Raw genomic sequence first — 18605 nt, 5'->3', positions numbered from 1 at the left:
TAGAAAGCATAATAAAGAATGGGATGTACAGTCATGGCCAAAAGTTTTGAGAATGACACAAATATTAATAAATAAATATATTATTCTTCAAAGTCTGCTGCCTCAGTTTTGATGATGGCAATTTGCATATACTCCAGAATGTCATGAACAGTGATAAGATGTATTGCAATTAATGTCAAAGTCCCTCTTTGCCATGGCAATGAACTTTATCCAAAAAACATTTCCACTGCATTTCAGTCCTGCCACAAAAGGACCAGCTGACATCAGGTCAGTGATTCTCTCGTTAACACAGTTGAGAGTGTTGATGAGGACAAGGCTGGAGATCACTCTGTCATGCTGATTGAGGTAGAATAACAAACTGGAAGCTTTAAAAGGGTGGTGCCTGAAATCACTGTTCTTCCTCTGTTAACCATGGTTAGCTGCAGGAAACAAGTGCAGTCATCATTGCTTTGCACAAAATGAAATTTACAGGCAAGGATATTGCCGATAGTAAGATTACACCGAAATCAACCATTTATCGGATCAACAAGAACACCAAGGAGAGAGGTTCAATAGTTGTGAAGACTTCAGGGCACCCAAGAACACCCAGCAAGCGCCAGGACCGTCTCCTTAAGTTGATTCAGCTGCGGGATTGGGGCACCACCAGGTTAGAGCTTGCGCAGGAATGCCAGCAGGTAGGTGCGAGTGCATTTGCACGCACAGTGAGGCGAAGACTTTTGGAGGATGGCCTGATGCAAAGAAGGCCAGGAAAGAAGCCACTTCTCTCCAGGAAAAAACATCAGAGACAGACTGATATTCTGCAAAAGGTACAGGGATTGGACTGCTGAGGACTGGGTTAAAGTAATTTTCTCTGATAAATACCCTTTCAGATTGTTTGCAGCATCTTGAAAAATGCTTGTCTCAAAAAGAAAGCTGAGCACTACCCATCAGTCCTGTGTCATGCCAACAGTAAAGCATCCTGAAAACATTCATGTGTGGGGTTGCTTCTCCGCCAAGGGAGTGGGCTTACTCACAATTTTGCCTAAGAACACAGCTATGAATATAGAATGGTACCAAAACATCCTGCAAGAGGAACTTCACCAAATCAACCAAGAACAGTTTGGTGACGAACAATGCCTTTCCAGCATGATGGAGCACTTTGCCATAAAGCAAAAGTGATAAGTGGCTTGGGGATCAAAACATCGAAATTTGGGTCCATGGCCAGGAAACTCCCCAGACCTTAATCCAATTGAGAATTTATGGTTAATCCTCAAGCGGCAGGTGGATAAACAAAAACCCACAAATTCTGCCAAACTCCAAGCATTAATTAGGAAAGAATGGACGGCCATCAGTCAGTATGTGGCCCAGAAGTTGATTGACAGCATGCCAGGGCAATTTGCAGAGGTCTTCAAAAAGAAGGATCAACACAGCAAATATTGACTCTTTGCATAAACTTAGTGTAATAATCAATAAAAGCCTCAACACTTATGAAATGCTTGTAATTTTACTTCAGTATACTATAGTAAAATCTGACAAAAAGGCCTAAAAACACTCAAGCAGCAAACTTTGTGAAAATCAGTTTGTGACTTGTCATTATCGAAACTTTTGGCCATGACTGTAGTATAAGGAATGCCAAATGACAGCAAACTGAACTTATATATTTTAAAAAAATCTTACACTTAAGAATTACATCTTCCACACAGTAATTGCTAAAATCCTAGGTCATATTTTACATGTGGAATGACGGCTGTTTTTTATGCAGAAATGACAATAAAAGTGCTATTTTTTCACGGAAAATGCCTGTTTCTCTCAGATCTCCTAATCCCACGCACTAAATCCTTTGCATATGCGCTCTCCCATATCCGTATCCAACTACACAAGTGTCATAATGTCGAATGACAACTGATACTATAGAATGACAGCTGTTTTATACGCCATGTCAATGCAGAAATATCAATAAAGCATCACCATCTTTAAATGGTAGCTGGGGGTGTGTGAGAGAAGCAGCTGCACGAAGCAGCCATCAGGACTGTGGCTAAGGAGAGGGGGCACCTAGGAAAATATTTTCCTAGGTGGTAATGCAGTTTAAATATCCATTATGTATGCAAATGATTAAGCTGATAATGGTTACAATTCCTAGTAAACTCAGCAAGCAGCCACGGAAGTATAATACAAAGGTCTTTATTCCAGCAAAATATATAAGCACGGGCTCAGTTCAATGAACATGCAGGTTTTCATAAACAGGTATAACTCCCAACATAAACAGGTGTGGCAGGAAGGTACACAAATAACAGGTTCCACAGAATGCCAATGTAGTTTGAATGCAGCGATAAGAATGATGAGTTACCCAGTTCGAGGATGCAAAAGTCTGTCCAGGAAGCAAAGAGTCCAGGCAAAGTAACTGACACAAGCAAATAATCAAGGTCCAAGGTATAGGCAAATGATTCGGGGTCTCAGGCAAGCAGGGAAGGTCCAAGGTACAGGCAAATGATTCAGGGTCTCAGGCAAGCAGGCAAGGTACAAGCAGGGGTCATACACAGAAGTTCAGTCCAGCAGGTATAGCTCAAATAACACAGGAGCATGTTCACAATCAGCCAGGAACAAACAGGATGAACTGCACAGAGCACAGCTTGAGGCAGGTATTTAAAGCAGTGTGACAGGTGCAGTTCTAATTAGGCCTCAGGCAAGAAGATTAACTCCTTCAGGCATGCTGAAGAGTTTAGGAACAGAACAGCAGCACCTCTGGTGGTATAAGGTACTGCTGCTAGATACAAAACACAGGAAGAGTTGTAACAATAATAAAATGGCAGTGTACACTATTTACAACTGCTTACTATTGCCATGAATTCAGGTAGATATTATCTATAACCAGTTGACAGATGCAACAGAGAGAGGTATGTATTCTGTTATAGAAAGCTAACATTGTTTTTGTTTTCTTTACAATAGCAGGCTTTTTGCCGCCTTTTAGCCCACTCCACCTTAGCCTTAATGGTTACTATACTTTGATTTCCTATATGTGACATTTCAAGAGCTGTGGGGGATTATAGATTATCAGGGGCCCGGGGCATAGGCCCCACACCCAAGACTCGACTACATGCCAGGCATATATCATAGGATGTGCCATGCAGTTTATTTGTACAATACTCCATGCATTGCCAAATCCATCAAAACTAATAGCACAACCCAAAATCAGACCCTATATTGTTTTAAACTTTTCCGAATAAATTTAAAACCCTTAAAAGGGGTGGAATAATACATGTGGTCCGACCTCCCACGGCCTCAGTTATGCTCTGCGTGGTCCTGTGCATACACAATGAATCCCTGTTTGAGGAGATGATAATGGGTGCAGGCAGTGGTGGCAGCTATGGGGCTTTGAGGTCAGGATAACCTGCATCGGTGGTTCTGCCAATGAATACATATATAGTACTTTATACTGGCAGAATAATCCACATTTTGACCCAAAATTAATGTTAAGGTTAGCCCCATGACGATGCTAGGGCAGGGTTTCCCAAACCCAGTCCTCAGGGCTCCCCAACAGTGCAGGTTTTCCGGATCACATGTGACATAATTAGGACCACCTGTGGATCTGTTACAATGTGTCAGTCAGTAATGAATACACCTGTGCTCCAGCAAGGAGATATGGAAATCCTGCACTGTTAGGGAGCCCTGAGGACTGGGTTTGGGAAACCCTGTGCTAGGGTAATGGTTATCTCTTTTACATTGCCAGATGACTGATTGACTGACAAGCTTTACTGTCATCAAAGGGTACGCAATAAACAATGGATTTCCCGATGAAGGGCGAAGACTTGCTGATCCTAACAGTACTACAGTAGCGTTCAAGTCTAGAGTCAATGCAGCAGGAGCCATAACTCTTCCCGGTACTGACATTCAACTCATGATCACACAGCAAGTGTGATCATGAGCAGCAGCTCTTATGAGATCCTAATTTCCATTCTCCAGGGCTGGCATGTGCCTTCTGGCTTCCTGATTGGAAGCCCTTATCTGTTCTTAGCCCCCTCTGGCTATGATTGGCAGTTATTGGATCCTGGGGCAGTAGCAACTTTCCTGTGCTGCCTGCCTTTAGCTGCAGCTAACCTGCTGTGGTAGCTCCATGATGTCTGCAGTGGCCTAATTTCATTCAATAGATATCCCCAAGGAAGCTTAGTCACTGTGTTGAGACCAGGCTAAACATTGTTTCTGGCTGTTAGCCTCTGTGTACTGCAGATGGCTACTCTACCTGTCCCATGTTTCCACCTGAGTTTAATTGGCTCTCTGGATCTCTGTCTCAGCTAGTGGTAGCGACTTGACCATCTCTGGAGTATGCTACACTTGCCATGTTTCTTGCTGGATAGGTAGTTACCCAATGTGGCTATAGATCTCCTGAAGCCCCAGTACAAGTGTTAACATTAAACATAATTAAAACATTCAGTAAAATAATAACATACCAAAGAAGATGGAGTGCTGGTGGAAATAACCTTTATTTAAACATGCTGACACCCACCTAGGGTTTTGGGGGGACCAAAAGGGCTAAAAAGTATTTGGTCACAGTCCACATTCTGTGAGAAATGAGGCACAGCAATGGTGGTGTCCTAACAGACCCGAATACAATTAAAAACCTCAAAATTAATATATTAACAATGAAAATGAGGCTATACTGGGATATCTGGCAGATCAACTCGAAATCCCATGACTTGATTAAAAACTTTTGATGCTTCTGGTCGCCGTGGGCTGTAATGCCATTCTCCGGCAGTGGATATACACTGTCCTGTCATCCCTAGACATGGCCACCTCTGCTGTTTCTGATCCAAAAGGACTGGTTAGAAACAATGCACAACAAGGAATGCCTGACACCAGCCCTTTTTCAATGCTGGGGAAATTTATACACACCCTCCCATAGCACACAAAACTTGCAATTGAGAAAGGCTTTCAGTACCCCTCTTGATGTTCTCATCAACTTTTGGCAGATTGTATCCCCGTCAGTACATGACACCTGTCTCCTCTATACTCCATTACATCACACTGGTTTCCTACCCACTCTCACATGCTCTTTAGACATCCCACCTCCAACTCCATGGATCGCTGATCTCTAGATTCGGGTGAGCACTAGTTTTTAGTTTTAGATTTAATATTAGTTTTAGTTTAGTTTGAAGCTAAAATTGTAGGCTTTGCCTAGTTTTCCTCAGCCGCTCCGGCCTTTCAGCTGGATGGTTTATATATTTCTGTACTGCTTTCATATATGACTGAAAATGTGGACAACTGTTCGCGTCCTGGGACTCTCACTGCTCATATGTTTATTTTGTTTCCAATCATGATCAGTAGAGATGCTCAGGATCGTTTCCTCGGAAACCGAACACACCCGAACTTAGGGGATCTCAGTACCAAGCCGAGTGGGCTCGGTACTTTTGCGCTTTTTCGGATTCCAAAAGGAGGCAAAACGTCATGGTGATGTCGGATCTAGAGAGTTTTGGAATCTATAAATACCGCCCTCCACGGCAATCTAGCGCCATTTGAGAGAGGGATACAGAAGGGGTAGGATAGAGTGTAGAGCAGTTGGGCAGGTAAACTTAGATAATTGAAAGAGGAGGGTGGTAGCAGTGTTAAAGAAAGCTTCATTGCTAAATGTCATTGCTGAAATACAAATATACTAGTCCTTGTAGGCTTTTCTTCTGAATTTGCACCACAAAGTGTAGGGCGTTATATACACCCAAAGACAAGAGCTCCATTGCTAATTGTCATTGCTGAATTACAAATATACTAATCCTTGCAGGCTTTTCTTCTGAATTTGCACCAAAAAGTGTAGGGTGTTATATACACCCAAAGACAAGAGCTGAAATACAAATATACTAGTCCTTGAACCAAAAAGTCTAGGGTGTTATCCAAATGGATAAACAGCAGTACACAGAAGAGCAGGCGCAGCAAGCAGCTGCTGCCACCAGTCCTGATGATGGTAATCCCTGTACGTCATCTGGTAAAGCCTATGTAAAAGTACATAGTCTTTTTAAGTCAGGGAATAAAACATAAAAAAAAAACACCTTTTACTGTGGTGAAGAAAAAAAGAGCTGTAATCCTGGAAAAGTTATCTGCCGAAAAAAAAATAATTGCCAACATGCCATTCTACACATGCAGTGGCAAAGAAAGAATGAGGCATTCACCATTCTCTATGAGTACAAGAGCTAAAATTGTTACTGAGGCATCGTCTTGTAAGGTCACTCGTGACCAAGTAAGACCAAGTAATTCGGACTCCAAAAGTGGTGCCCAAATACTTTCATGTGTAAAAGCCGAGCTGGAAGAAAACAGTAAGGTATTAGAAAAAAATATATGCTCAGACTCAGAAATGACACCAATCCCTGAGGGGAGTCCATCCACGAGTGCTATGTGTAATCGTGACCATTCTGATAGTGTACCCATAAAGAAGGCCCCTTTCAGCATTTCTGCTGATGTGTGCCTGAACAGCCCGAGTGTAGCCGGTGATACAACAATTGAGGATGCCACTTTGGAATTGGAACAGGATGAGGGGGATATTTGTGTAGCCAATGAGGGCGTTAATGAGGATGTTGAGGCTGAGGATGATAAGTACCTTAGGTGCTTTAAGGCCTTGTTTTGTGGGGGCCCAAAAAAACCAAGCACTTCAGCCACAAGGAGTGGAACTTTTGTGGCTGAAGTGTTTGGTTTGTTAAAGTGTGCATGTCCTTTTTAAGATCCAACATAAGGGTGGTTGGGAGGTCTCAAGGACAATTCCATCTTGAACCACTTTTCTTTTCTTTTCTGCCACTGCTGTGTGCCAATGTGTGCTAGATGTACTGCCATGTGTTTGAGTCATTGCTCTGTCGCTTAGCATCCAGCCAGGTCGCTGCAGTATTGGTCCAAAAGTGTATGAAAATAATAATGTGACCTGTGAGGTGGTCAAAATTGACTGTAAATGACTTGAAATTAGTGTTAGTGAGATTAATAATAATGTAGGAACAAAAAATTATTGTGATTTTAGCATATTTTAGCAATTTTTCTAAAAAAAAATACAGATCCAAAACCAAAACCAAAACACACGAGGGTGGTTTTGCCAAAACACGAAGCTAATCCAGATTAAAAACCAAAACCACTTCACCGGGGTCAGTGAGCATCTCTAATGATCAGTGGATCCCTTGGTAATCGGAAAACATTACATCACTACTAATAGCATTCACAAATCTATCTGAAAATGTTCCCATATGTTCACATATCTTTATCAATATTCACATAAAGTGAAAAGTAGTTTTCAATCCTTATCGCAATGATAAGGTTTGAGCTATTTCTCACATTTATGTACAACCCTGCACAGAAACAGCAGTTCCGAAAAACTGCTGTTTCTGTGATGTAAAAAAACATACTTACCCCCCTCTTCGGAAGCGCTGTTTCCGAGGTCTTCTCCTCGTTCTTTTCATTCTTCAATTGCGCATGTCCAGTTCCAAGAACTGGACATGCGCACAAAGATCCCCTCTCTGTCTCTGCAACTATCGTTGCAGAGAGAGAGCGCTGAGTGACAGGGAGGGATCATGTGATCCCTCCACACATGCGCTGACAGCATTGGATTTCTTCAATTCTGATGATGTATGCCAGCTTCAGCTGGCGTACATTAACACAACAAGTTCCCGAAAAAAAGATTTTTTTGGGACTTGTTAGATTGCGGCCAGAGCAGTCACCATACTGTTGTATGGTGACTGCTCGCAAAAACGATAAGGAGTGCAAAGCAGCTGTGATGCACCTTTAATAAATTTGAGTAGGAGACATCGTGGACTAATTTACACGGTAAGTGCACGATAGTGCACTACCGTTATTTCTTAAATATGCACCCTTGTCTGACACTGTATTTACATAAGCTGTGTAGCTAAGTGTAAGCTATTGTACTCTGTTTCCAGCTTTGCAGACTGGAGGCTGACTCTAGTGCCCCTCAATAGGGTTAAAGACAGAAAGCCTGTGCTTGGTAGGAACAGTATCATCTTTTACGATAACAATATTATCTCAAATATCTTTAGTTCTGAAAAGCTCTGACTATGCAACTGCAAACTATTATCTCGGGTCATCAGCCATTTTGCACAATAATCATTTCTAGAACAAGTATTATTTAATGAATAGGTTTATTTATATAGCTTTTAAAAATAGAACATTTTAATTAGGGTAACCTTATATTCTAAGCATTGCTGGCTAAGATAGGTATACGATTTGCTGTCAACTAGGTTCACAATATTGCAAAAGGCATATATCACATACCTCCCAACATTAAGAATCACAAAATAGGCCCCATCCCTGCTGTACCAAACTCTGCCCATCAATAAGCAAATTCCTGTGAGCCCTCACCCATTTTTGTCAAGCACACCCCATGAGCAGCTTGCAAATCTGGATAATTGGGAGGTATGCTATCATCATCATAATTAAGGGAACCTTTATTAGTGATGCTAGTAAATGTGAACAGAGTTCTTGCAATAAACTATTTGGAGAAACAGAATCCTTTTAAAAATACAGCGATTTAGGCAGTAAGTAATTAATATATGTCCAATGATTAGTTATAATTTTGAAGGAAGACATTTGCAAAATATAATGAAGTGTAAAAGAGAAACCCCAGGTACTCAACTAAGTGACTGCTGTGTCAGGAACCAAGGTTTCAACAATAATAATCTAAACAGACCTGGTACTGGCACAAACCACACGATATCAACAATGGAATATTGCAAAATGTGATCTCCAATTTATAGAAACTAAAATCACATAGATAAAAACAAAATTATTATATGGCACCATAAATACATATATGTTAAAAGATTGTGGTGAGAATTTGTCTCCAAACCGCAAAACACAAATAAAAACATATATAGTGAAGGTCTGTGATGAAGTAGTAGACATAAACAACAATGATAAAGTTGCCCTCACAAGGGGGCCTATTTATTAAAGGTTTTCCCCCTGTAAAATTCCCGAAAACTGTTGATTAAACACTAAATTGGTATTTATGATTGTAGATATCATAGATATCTTGTTATCATAGATATCTGCTGCTTTCCATCTCCTATCGTTTTACTGAGCACTCCCCATAAGTGTATGGTGAGTGCTCAGTAACGCTATTTAACAATAAATGAAATTAACTTTTCAAATATGTTAATGTATGTCAGCTGAAGCTGGCGTACATTATCATTAATGAAACGTTTCAGTGCTGTCAGCTCTGCTCCGAGGAGCAGAGCTGGACAGCGCATGTGTGGAGGGATCACATGATCCCTCCCTGTCACTCATTCTCTCTCTCTGCAAACTATAATTGCAGAGAGAGAGCAGACATGTTTGTGCGCATACCCGAGGGTTTCACTCGGCGCATGCGCACTGGAGTAAGAAGAGGAGCCCCGTTGACCGCATACTGCTTCGGGAACGAAGCAGCAGTGGTGTGTTTTCCACTTCACAGGAACAGCAGTTTTTCGGAACTGCTGTTCCTGTGTTGCTTTTTTAATAAATATGAGAAATAGTTCAATCCAAACTATTTTTCATATTTTGCGCGTGATGATAAATGTGCCCTATGAAGTGATGAATGTGTAAGCCTTTCATAAATCAACAATGTAGGTCCTCCGTCTGGATAACAGTGTCCTCTACTGGTCATTCAACGTGAAAATGTGCTATAGATTAAAAATATTGCATAGCATAGTGGGAGAATAACAGATAAATCTACAAACACCGTTAAATTTGATGGCAAAACTAATCAAGAGGGAAGTAAAAATCAGACTAATTAAAATAGTTATTTTATTACAAACATAAGAGTGGAGTAGTAATTCTTTTTTGTCCATCCACATCTGGTAGAAAGTCCCCTCCTGTAGTCACCCAATGCATATTGATTAATATTTTGTCTCTGTCCCCACCACCTTGATAATCTCCAAGGTCTTCATTTACAAAGGTGTAAGAACCAATCATTGCAAGCCAAAATGGCACCAAAAATAAAAGTTCCATGTCCTTTATTTAATGGGTGTACAAGGAGTTAAGGCCAATTGGAGAAATAAGGACATTAATACTAATTAGTGAAGGCAGAAATGTAAATAATCTGTGTCCTAGACAGATTAAACTTCTTATTCTCCATACTTAAAGTATACAATATTAGATGAAACATTATAATTAAACAAAACTTAAATCCTTTACTTAACAAAAATTCAAACAGAATAGAAAAAGAAAAACAATAATGCAAAGCAGTTCACAATGATACATTCAAAGAATGTTCTTGATTTTTATTGGGTAAACCGCATTGTGGGTTGCGAAAAGACAGGGCTAATTTTTATTTGAGCAGTTCATTTCTACCCAGAAGAGGGCTATAAGTAATCTGTATGTTAGTAAAAATAGCAGAAATATTGATTTGCAGGGACTAAAAATAGTGCAAAAAGCTAAGGCAAAAGGTGCCTGTAATTGGTAAGACAATTGTACAGTGTGGTATAAGATGTATTTTAAGAACCACTTTCAATAAATTCATGTTGCTTTAAATAGAAGAAACGTGTGGTCCTCTGGCCTATCTTATAGAGAGAATCTCCATTTCTTACACCAGCAGGCCCATTGTAGGCGTTGTTGCATAGGTGTCATTTTCGTCGAACCTCCATATTCCCCTAACAGAACCTGTATGTATTGCGCATGCGGCCAAGCTCTTCGCTCTCGGTACTACAATTACCGGCATGCTCTGCGCGACGCGACCCGGAAGTAGCGGCACAAGGAAGCTGATTAAAAGGGTGAGGCTTGTGTCTGGAAGTTGTGTAGAATAATATAATGTTATATTTATAATTTGTAATTGTATGTAATACACAAATGAATAGTATAGTAGATTTTGCATATTTAATGGGGGTGACACATTTATTTGACTTCACTCTATGTAAATCACCAAATCTGACAACTATCCCTACCCAGGAAAACTATCGCAGGATGTATATATTTGGCAACCAATGGTATTCCAGATTTTGTGGAACTACAAGTAATATAATGCTCTGATAACCAAAGACTGACATGGCATTCTGGGACCTGTAGTTCCACATCAGCTGGAGAGTCACAGGCTGCTTTTGTGATCATAAAAATGTTTTGTTGCATTCTCAGTCTTTAAGTACCACTACACTGTATACTTATGCAACTGTGAGATTGAAATAAAGCTGTTATATCTTCTTATGTTCTTGACCTCTGACAGATGCTCCCTACAGCACCCTGAGCGAGAGGCAGCTGGTGATAGAGCCATGGATAACCGATTTGCCACTGCACTAGTGATTGGTAGTGTCTTATCTCTTTTGTCTGTGATTTACCTGTCTGTGGCAGTGGGGACAGTCTCATGGTACCACTATTTTACCTCTCCTGCACTCACCAATGTTAGTGGGACAGCTGCAAATGAATTCCAAAATGAGCAAGAAAAGGCGAACGAGAAGGCGTATACAGATGCTCTCTACCACTGCAATGGCAGCTTGGGTTTATGGCAGCAATGCATTACTGTGCACCTAGATGACCTTGACCAAAACAGTGATGGTGAGTCTCTCACAGTTGTTGTTTCTTAAGTCAGGGACAGGTATGGCCAAAATTGATTGCTCAATAAGTTCTAAATCATTTTTTTCCCTACACTATTCCATACTTTGGCCAGTATTTCCAATGCTACCATTTTTCTTTCTTCACTTACACTTTAGAAGTCATGCAACTAACTTCTCTCCTACTTCTGCTGCATGCACTTATTTCTAAATACCTCTCTGGCAAACGTATCTGCTGTCTTCATTTAATAATTAAATGGTCATGAATATTCTATTACAGCTATGTTGCGAAGTAATTGTTTTTATTGATGTGGTTGCATATGGAATTTTAAGTTTTATTCCTTGTATAATTCTGCATCTTTAAGGGGTTTGGGTAGTAATACAAAAATGTCTTTGTATTATTCTTTGTAAGGGTTAGTGATACACTACATGGGCAAAAAAAGTATGTGAACACCCAAACATCACATTAACCACCCTTTGCAGCTATAAATGCCTCTACTCTTCTAGCAAAGCTTTTTACTATATTTTGGAACATGGCTGAGGGGATTCGCATCCATTCAGCCACAAGAGCAGTAGTGAGGTTGGGCTGGGTGTCACAATAAGGCCAGACTTCCAGTAAGCCTTCCAATGCATCCAGAAGATGTTCAATCGGGTTGAGGTCAAGGATCTGTGCAGGCCAGCCAAGCTAGAATGTCATTGTATACTGTAAGATTAAGATTTCCCTTCACTGGAACTAAGGGACCCAGTCCAAACCATGTAAAACCAGACTATTTTCCCTCCACCAAACTTTCCAGTTGCTGGTATGCATTCATGTAGGAAGCATTCACTAAGGTCTGATTTGTCCATTAGACTGCCCAATGCTGAAGCTTGACTCGCAACTCTAAAGAACGTGTTTCCACTGCTCCAGAATCCAATGGTGGTAAGCTTTACACCACTCCAATGAACATTCGGCATTCTGCATGGTGATCTGAGGCTTGTGTGCAGCTGCTCGACCACAAAAACCCAATCCATGAAGCTTCTGACAAACAGTTCTTGTGCTGATACTGCTTCCAGAGGCAGTTTGAAACGCAGTAGTGAGTGTTGCAACCGAGGACAGAGGATTTTTAGAGGCTACATGCTTCAGCACTCGATTGTCCCATTCTGTAAGCTTTTATGGCCTGCTGACCAAGGAAGCGCTCTAGCAAGGCAGAAATTTGACAGACTGACTTGTTGGAATAGTGCCATCATATGACAGTGCCACGTTGAAAGTCACTGAGCTCTTCACTACGTTCCGTTCTTCTGATGTTTGTCTATAGGGATTGCATGGATGTATTCTTGATTTAATGAACCAGTTAGCAATGAATGTGGCTGAAATGGTCAAACAAACTAATTAGAAGGGATATCCATATACTATTCGCCATGTAGTGTATATTTGGGTGGTGTAGAATGATGATAGAAGGAAACTTTTTTGTCTTTAAAGAATGTTATTACATTTTTGAGAAAAATAATAATTGATGACTTTGTTGTATGGAATCGCTTGTTAAGTAACTTAGTGTTCATACATGGTTTTAATTTATATTCCCATTGGATAAAAAAGTGATAAGTATCATTACTATTATTTTTATCTTCTACCCTATTAGTGAAATACAACACTAATAAATGCTGCTTGTCCATAGCTCTTTTCTGCAGAAAGGACTCCAGTGACCCTTTAAGTCAGGATTCTCACATACATCTCTGATTCATTTAATACAACAGACATTGGACTGACATAATTTACTCGCCTCATCAAACAGTCCAAAGAACTGAACTGTATGTGTAAATTTCTTTATACTATTTCCATTCATCCGCTTTACATTAAAAAAAACACCTCAGACTAGACAGGGAGGGAGCATGTGCACTTCTGAATATCGGACGATAATTTCTCTTGATATTTAAAGGAGGTATGTGTAAACAGCTTTCATGTGCTATATTCAAACCAGCAGGACAAATAACTATGGTTTGTAAACCATTCTGTTATCAGTATGAATAGCAAAAATTACTGTACATTTAAATATCATCAGACATACATGTCTTTTTCTCTTTAAGATATGATAGACCCTCTGTTTGGCTCGCGATGTGTCTCGCTGTCTTTCTCTGATCAGTTCTTGGAGAAATATATGCAGCCTGGAAATCACAACACTGAGATTGATCTAGTTCGGACGTGTGAGTAACTTGCAAGAATACCTGCATGTCTTCCCTTGCTTTTATAATGTTTGAGACAGGCATAATGTTACTTGATGTGTAAATTTGCCCACTTAATTGGTGTCCTCTTAAAGAACTAACAATCCCATAAAGAATAACTAGTGCACATTTGGTTGACACGATTGGAATGTCACACTCCCTTTCACTGCTCGTATAAAAATCGGGTCTTAAACAGCAACACTACAGGTCTTCTTTGATGGCCCTGTGTATAACATTAGCCGTACAGTAATCACTTTATCAAAAATGTCCTGCAGTGTAGCAATACTCACCTTTTCTGGTATAATTCCCTAATTTAAATTTTTATTTTTAAAAAATAAAATTTGAAAACACTTGTGATGGTACTTTCAATTAAAAATAATTAGAATATTGTTCATGTATTTTTGACCAATATTCTCTTTTAAAAAAGTAATTGTTATGACCAAATCATTTCTAGCTTCCAGAGAGCACAGACAAGACTCATTACAGCACGTTGCATAGTCATTTAAAAGCAGATGTATATGAAATATGCAAACTACATGTATAAACTGAAATTAATTCAGCAACAAGCAACTCTTACTGGGCAGACATGTGTGGTTCAATTCAAACCTATTTGTGTTTCAGATTTGTGGCGCTGCCAATTTTTGCTCCCATTGGTTGCACTTGGACTTATATTCTTTGGAGCCATTATTGGTCTTGCCGGCTGTGTGTGCCGCAGTCTTTATCCAGCACTAGGAACTGGGGTCTTGCACCTACTGGCAGGTGAGTAAGGATGACTACAGCGTTCTGATTCTCCCTGGATGCGTCATCTGTGTAATTTTCATTTCTTGCCTATCATCTACACTGTTTTCTTTAACACATTATTATTGTTATGCATACTCTTGACACATTGCTGGGTGTCTCATTCTTTTTCCACTCTACATTCCTGCTCCCTTACAGGTGTTTGCACATTGGGATCGGTTATGTGCTTTGCCAGTGGGGTGCACATGCTGCAGAAGAGTCTGCCCCCTCCTCCAGGTGTACGGGGAGAGTATGGATGGTCCTTCTGCTTGGCTTGTGTCTCCTCACCTCTACAGGTCATGGCTGGTGCCCTCTTTCTTTGGGCATCTCGAGCCAGTCGGCGAGAGTATTCCCTAATGAAGGCATATCGTGTGGCCTGAAAGAACTGACATGTTTGCAAGTGGTGTTCACCCAGAACTCTGCAGAACTAAACACACTGGCAGATTGTTTTGGCACCAATGTTAAATCTACAAATGTTGGTCACAGAACTTCATCTGGAATTTTTCCTGATGTTCCTTATTTTTTTTTAACAGCACTCCGCTCTGGAACAGGCATCAAATTGGAGTGTGTAGGAAATTGAGTTTTGAGGGATTGAATTTGAATGGCTACGTTTTAGTACTAGATTTTAGACTTCACTTGTATCATGTATAGTGGAACCTTGCATCACTGTGATTTACTCAACCACATAACCTTTTAATTATACAGTGTTTTGAGTAATATATATATTCCTGAATTCTGGGCAATAAGAAATATATTGGACACCAAGCTCCTCATCATCAGCACAGGTGAAGTTCCACTTTACATTATTTTTTTTAACCCGCTGCTAGAGGTTTTCAGACAGTGGAAGCCCACTGTTTTGGGCAGCAACTTTTTTGATTCAAATTGAAAAAATGTGGGAGCACAAGTTAAACAGCTTGAAAACCAATGTCCTACTGGAAAGTTCTGCAAAACCAAACCTTTACAAAGATTTTGCTTAGTAATATGTCACTCTTCCAGTAGCAAAAAGTGCTTTCTTTCTCATTAAAATAGTTTTTTAATGGGTGATAATGATCACTAGGTCCTTTTATAACTATTACTGGATTTAGCTCTAAAATGTTTAAGGGCATTAAATTCGTAATATAGTATTGTTTTTATCCAATCATTTTTTTCTATCACTCTACCCACTTTGGGAAAGAATAGTCAGTCTATTTTAGGACAGAATAGCTCACCCCTACCCACAGAGCTCTCCTGTTACCTGAAGCCGGTGCCAGATCTCCATATCATATAGAAACCAACCCAAATAAACTTTCATTAGTCTAACTACACTAATGAAAGTAATATCTGATTAGCAGATACTATTTACATCAAATTATTACACCTTAATACAGTATATTTTCTTCGTGTAGCAAACAACCAGCCAGTTGTTCTGAGGTGACTTCCTTACCCACTGAGTTTTTCTTGCTAGGCATAACATCATCTGGACAAGTGCAGATGGTCCTCAGACTAACGTGACATATAGAAGGCAGCTGTGAGGGAAGTATTTACATATGGGTCACTGTAGACCTGGGCTGCTCAACGTCAAGCCAAGAGGGCCACGATTTGTTTAAAGGGAATGTTCTATTAGTCTGCCATTTTTTAGTTATTTTTTTTTTAAAATTTTTTTACTACCCCTGCCCGATGAACATGAGTCTTTCTACAGATCTGTGTGTGATGCTGAGGCAGTATAGTAAAGATCACTGCTGCCTTCCATCCTTGACTTTCTCTATTCCATGGAGGGATGAGTAGGCAAGTTTTATATACATATACCTGATGAGTATTGTTTAGATGGAGCTGGTACTCGCTAAGTCCAGGTGCATAAAACGCAGGTCGACTCATCAATGACTAATTGAGATATGCAAAAACTGTCCGGCCCACAAGGACCAACGTTGTTAAGGTCTGAACTGATCATGGACATTTTTTCATGTCCATAATCGCTGGCTTTTATCTAGACCTCCAGCTTAATATGTAACGTCTCTTTTAAAGAATGTTATGATGTAGGCAAGAAGCACTTCTTATACTTGCCTGGTTCTGTCCTTTTATATTTAAAACACTCCGCCCACTGATGTCATGTGATTCATTTTGAAAGTGTTACATGAAATGCAATTAAGGTGAAATGCATCGAGAGGGGATGTTCACCTTAATGTTAGGGAGTTGTTATTGTGAATTTTTTACAATATTTTAAATTATGTGTGTGTATGTAATCCTAATGTTAGGTTGATAGTTTTGTAACCCAATAGATTCAATTTCTGCCTAGTTTCCCCTTTATCCCAAACCTGTATGGTAAGAAGCAAGGTAACCTCTATGGTTATAGATCACTCTATGTTAAGTCAACTTGTTAGATGGCTGATGCACAGCCGATGGAAAGCATGTAGGAAGAGTTCATCAGCTGGGAATTATAGCTGGTGTTCCCACACTACCTGCTGATGAGACACAGATCTGACAAAGGTACTTCCAGCCTAGTTACTAAACGTATGAGTATTGCAGGGTCAGGTTGCCCCCACAGAGAGAAATTTTTTGATTCTTTCTTTTCCACAGCAAGAAAGGACATGATCTACCTACACTGTAAATTAGAAAGCAGCAGTAATATAACAGGCAGACATAACCTGACTCAATGCATGTACTTACCAGAAAGCATGGCTTATAGCAACATAGCACATACTTCAGTTTCTCGTTCAAAAACTGTCCATGACAAAATAATATAATCCAGGAGTGTTGTTCTCCCCAAGCATCATTCCCATTAAACAGTTTCCCAGCTGTACATGGCTGGGCCAGTCCATGTCACAGACAACTTGTAGCCACAAAGAAAACACAGCACAGAAAGTTGTATTGTAGCCCAGTCAGATGTATAAAAAAAAAAAAAATAACTTCAAAGCAATGATCTATGAAAATATTCGCTTAGAATGACAGTAGTGAAAGTAGATGTGTAATGCTTTGTGTTTCAAAATACCTGCATATTTTCCCAATTCTACAAAATAAGCCTTTATTTCTTCTAACAAGGCACAAGAGGCTGTGTTACATGTGTATTTTACTTATTTTTAAATTCTGTTTCCCACACACTCCTGCCTGTTACCACTTTCTGTTTTAATGAGATCTCTTTTTCAAATGTGATACTATTTTTCCCAGTACTGTACAGTTGGGTAGTGAATAAACAAGAACTACTAGCTCCTGTTTGCACTTATATTAATTTAAAGGGACTTTTAACGGACTAAATGATAAACATTTGGGGACATTTATGAAAACTGGTGCACAAATAGCTGTGTTAAAAGATCTGTTATAATACAAGTAGATGCCTCTAATAATTTCTAGTAGTTTAGAAAATCAAAGCAAACACCTGGTTAGTGTGTTGGGTTATAGCAAATCTTCAATTAACTGCACCAGTTTCCACAAGCTCTCTACCACTTCTAGAGTTTGACCACTAGGAAAACACTGGGAAAAGAGAGAAAGAAAACTTTCAATCTGTATATTTTAATGTAGCACACATTGTCCATTTTCTGAACTATTTGTTGAAAGCGCTTTGTATTTTTATTTTTTTAAAGGTGCACTGTATTAAAACCTATGGAAACGTATTTTTTTGTTAAGTCTCTCTACAGTAAACCTCCTTAGACATGAAATAGTTTAAGCACTCCCCAATATCAAGTTTTGTCTGTGCAGATTTTCTAGTGTTGTTTTCCAGCTCTTTTACTGTGACTGGGTAATCCAGATCTCCAATGCCTGGAAGTATGTGTCTTGTGCTGTAATGTCAACACCTGTCAACCAAATCTGTATTAAATTCTGTCATTAAGCAATACCTGGAAGCTGGACCTCGAGGAGCAGGGTGAAGCTGGATTTATGGTTTTTTTCTGAACCTCGCACTGCTACCGTGACTGTATTAGAATCAATAGACATGTATATTTGTATATATCTATAATAAAAACAACAACACATTTACATTATCTATAGATTGTAGCATCTGCCCAACTTCCATGTATCTTGATTACTGTATATAGCAGTGTAATAACTCCCCTCTGAACTAGTGTCCTAAGGACTCCTATAGTATTTAAAACTAATGTAACATATGCGAATTATATCCCATTTGTATTGGTACACAATAAACAGCTGTCAAAGTCCCTAATTTGTGCATGTGTCTATATATAGGAAAAAGGAAAG

At 39.6% G+C, this 18605-nt stretch overlaps 1 protein-coding gene across 1 annotated transcript; it reads left to right on the top strand.

The window, feature by feature from the left end:
• Window positions 1–10643: 10643 nt before the first annotated feature.
• CLDND1 (claudin domain containing 1) lies at window positions 10644–18565 on the top strand. The gene is made up of 5 exons (XM_075217302.1): window positions 10644–10694; window positions 11141–11469; window positions 13530–13646; window positions 14286–14423; window positions 14601–18565. The coding sequence occupies exons 2-5, from the start codon at window positions 11187–11189 to the stop codon at window positions 14819–14821; spliced, it is 759 nt and encodes a 252-aa protein (XP_075073403.1). The 5' UTR covers window positions 10644–10694; window positions 11141–11186; the 3' UTR covers window positions 14822–18565.
• The last annotated feature ends 40 nt before the right edge of the window (window positions 18566–18605 follow it).

This window comes from Mixophyes fleayi, chromosome 6 (assembly GCF_038048845.1).
Source record: "Mixophyes fleayi isolate aMixFle1 chromosome 6, aMixFle1.hap1, whole genome shotgun sequence".
NCBI classification, from domain to species: domain Eukaryota; kingdom Metazoa; phylum Chordata; class Amphibia; order Anura; family Limnodynastidae; genus Mixophyes; species Mixophyes fleayi.
The sequence above is the reverse complement of the archived record's forward strand: the minus strand, read 5'-3'. Positions and strand labels throughout refer to the sequence as shown.

What these genes read in the sequence shown, in the direction of transcription:
- CLDND1 (XM_075217302.1), top strand. Translation starts at nt 11,187, where the DNA reads ATGGATAACCGATTTGCCACTGCACTAGTGATTGGTAGTGTCTTATCT. An exon ending in CCTTGACCAAAACAGTGATG is followed by an intron (nt 11,470 to 13,529) that starts GTGAGTCTCTCA and finishes TTTCTCTTTAAG; the next exon opens with ATATGATAGACCCTCTGTTT. An exon ending in GGTCTTGCACCTACTGGCAG is followed by an intron (nt 14,424 to 14,600) that starts GTGAGTAAGGAT and finishes GCTCCCTTACAG; the next exon opens with GTGTTTGCACATTGGGATCG.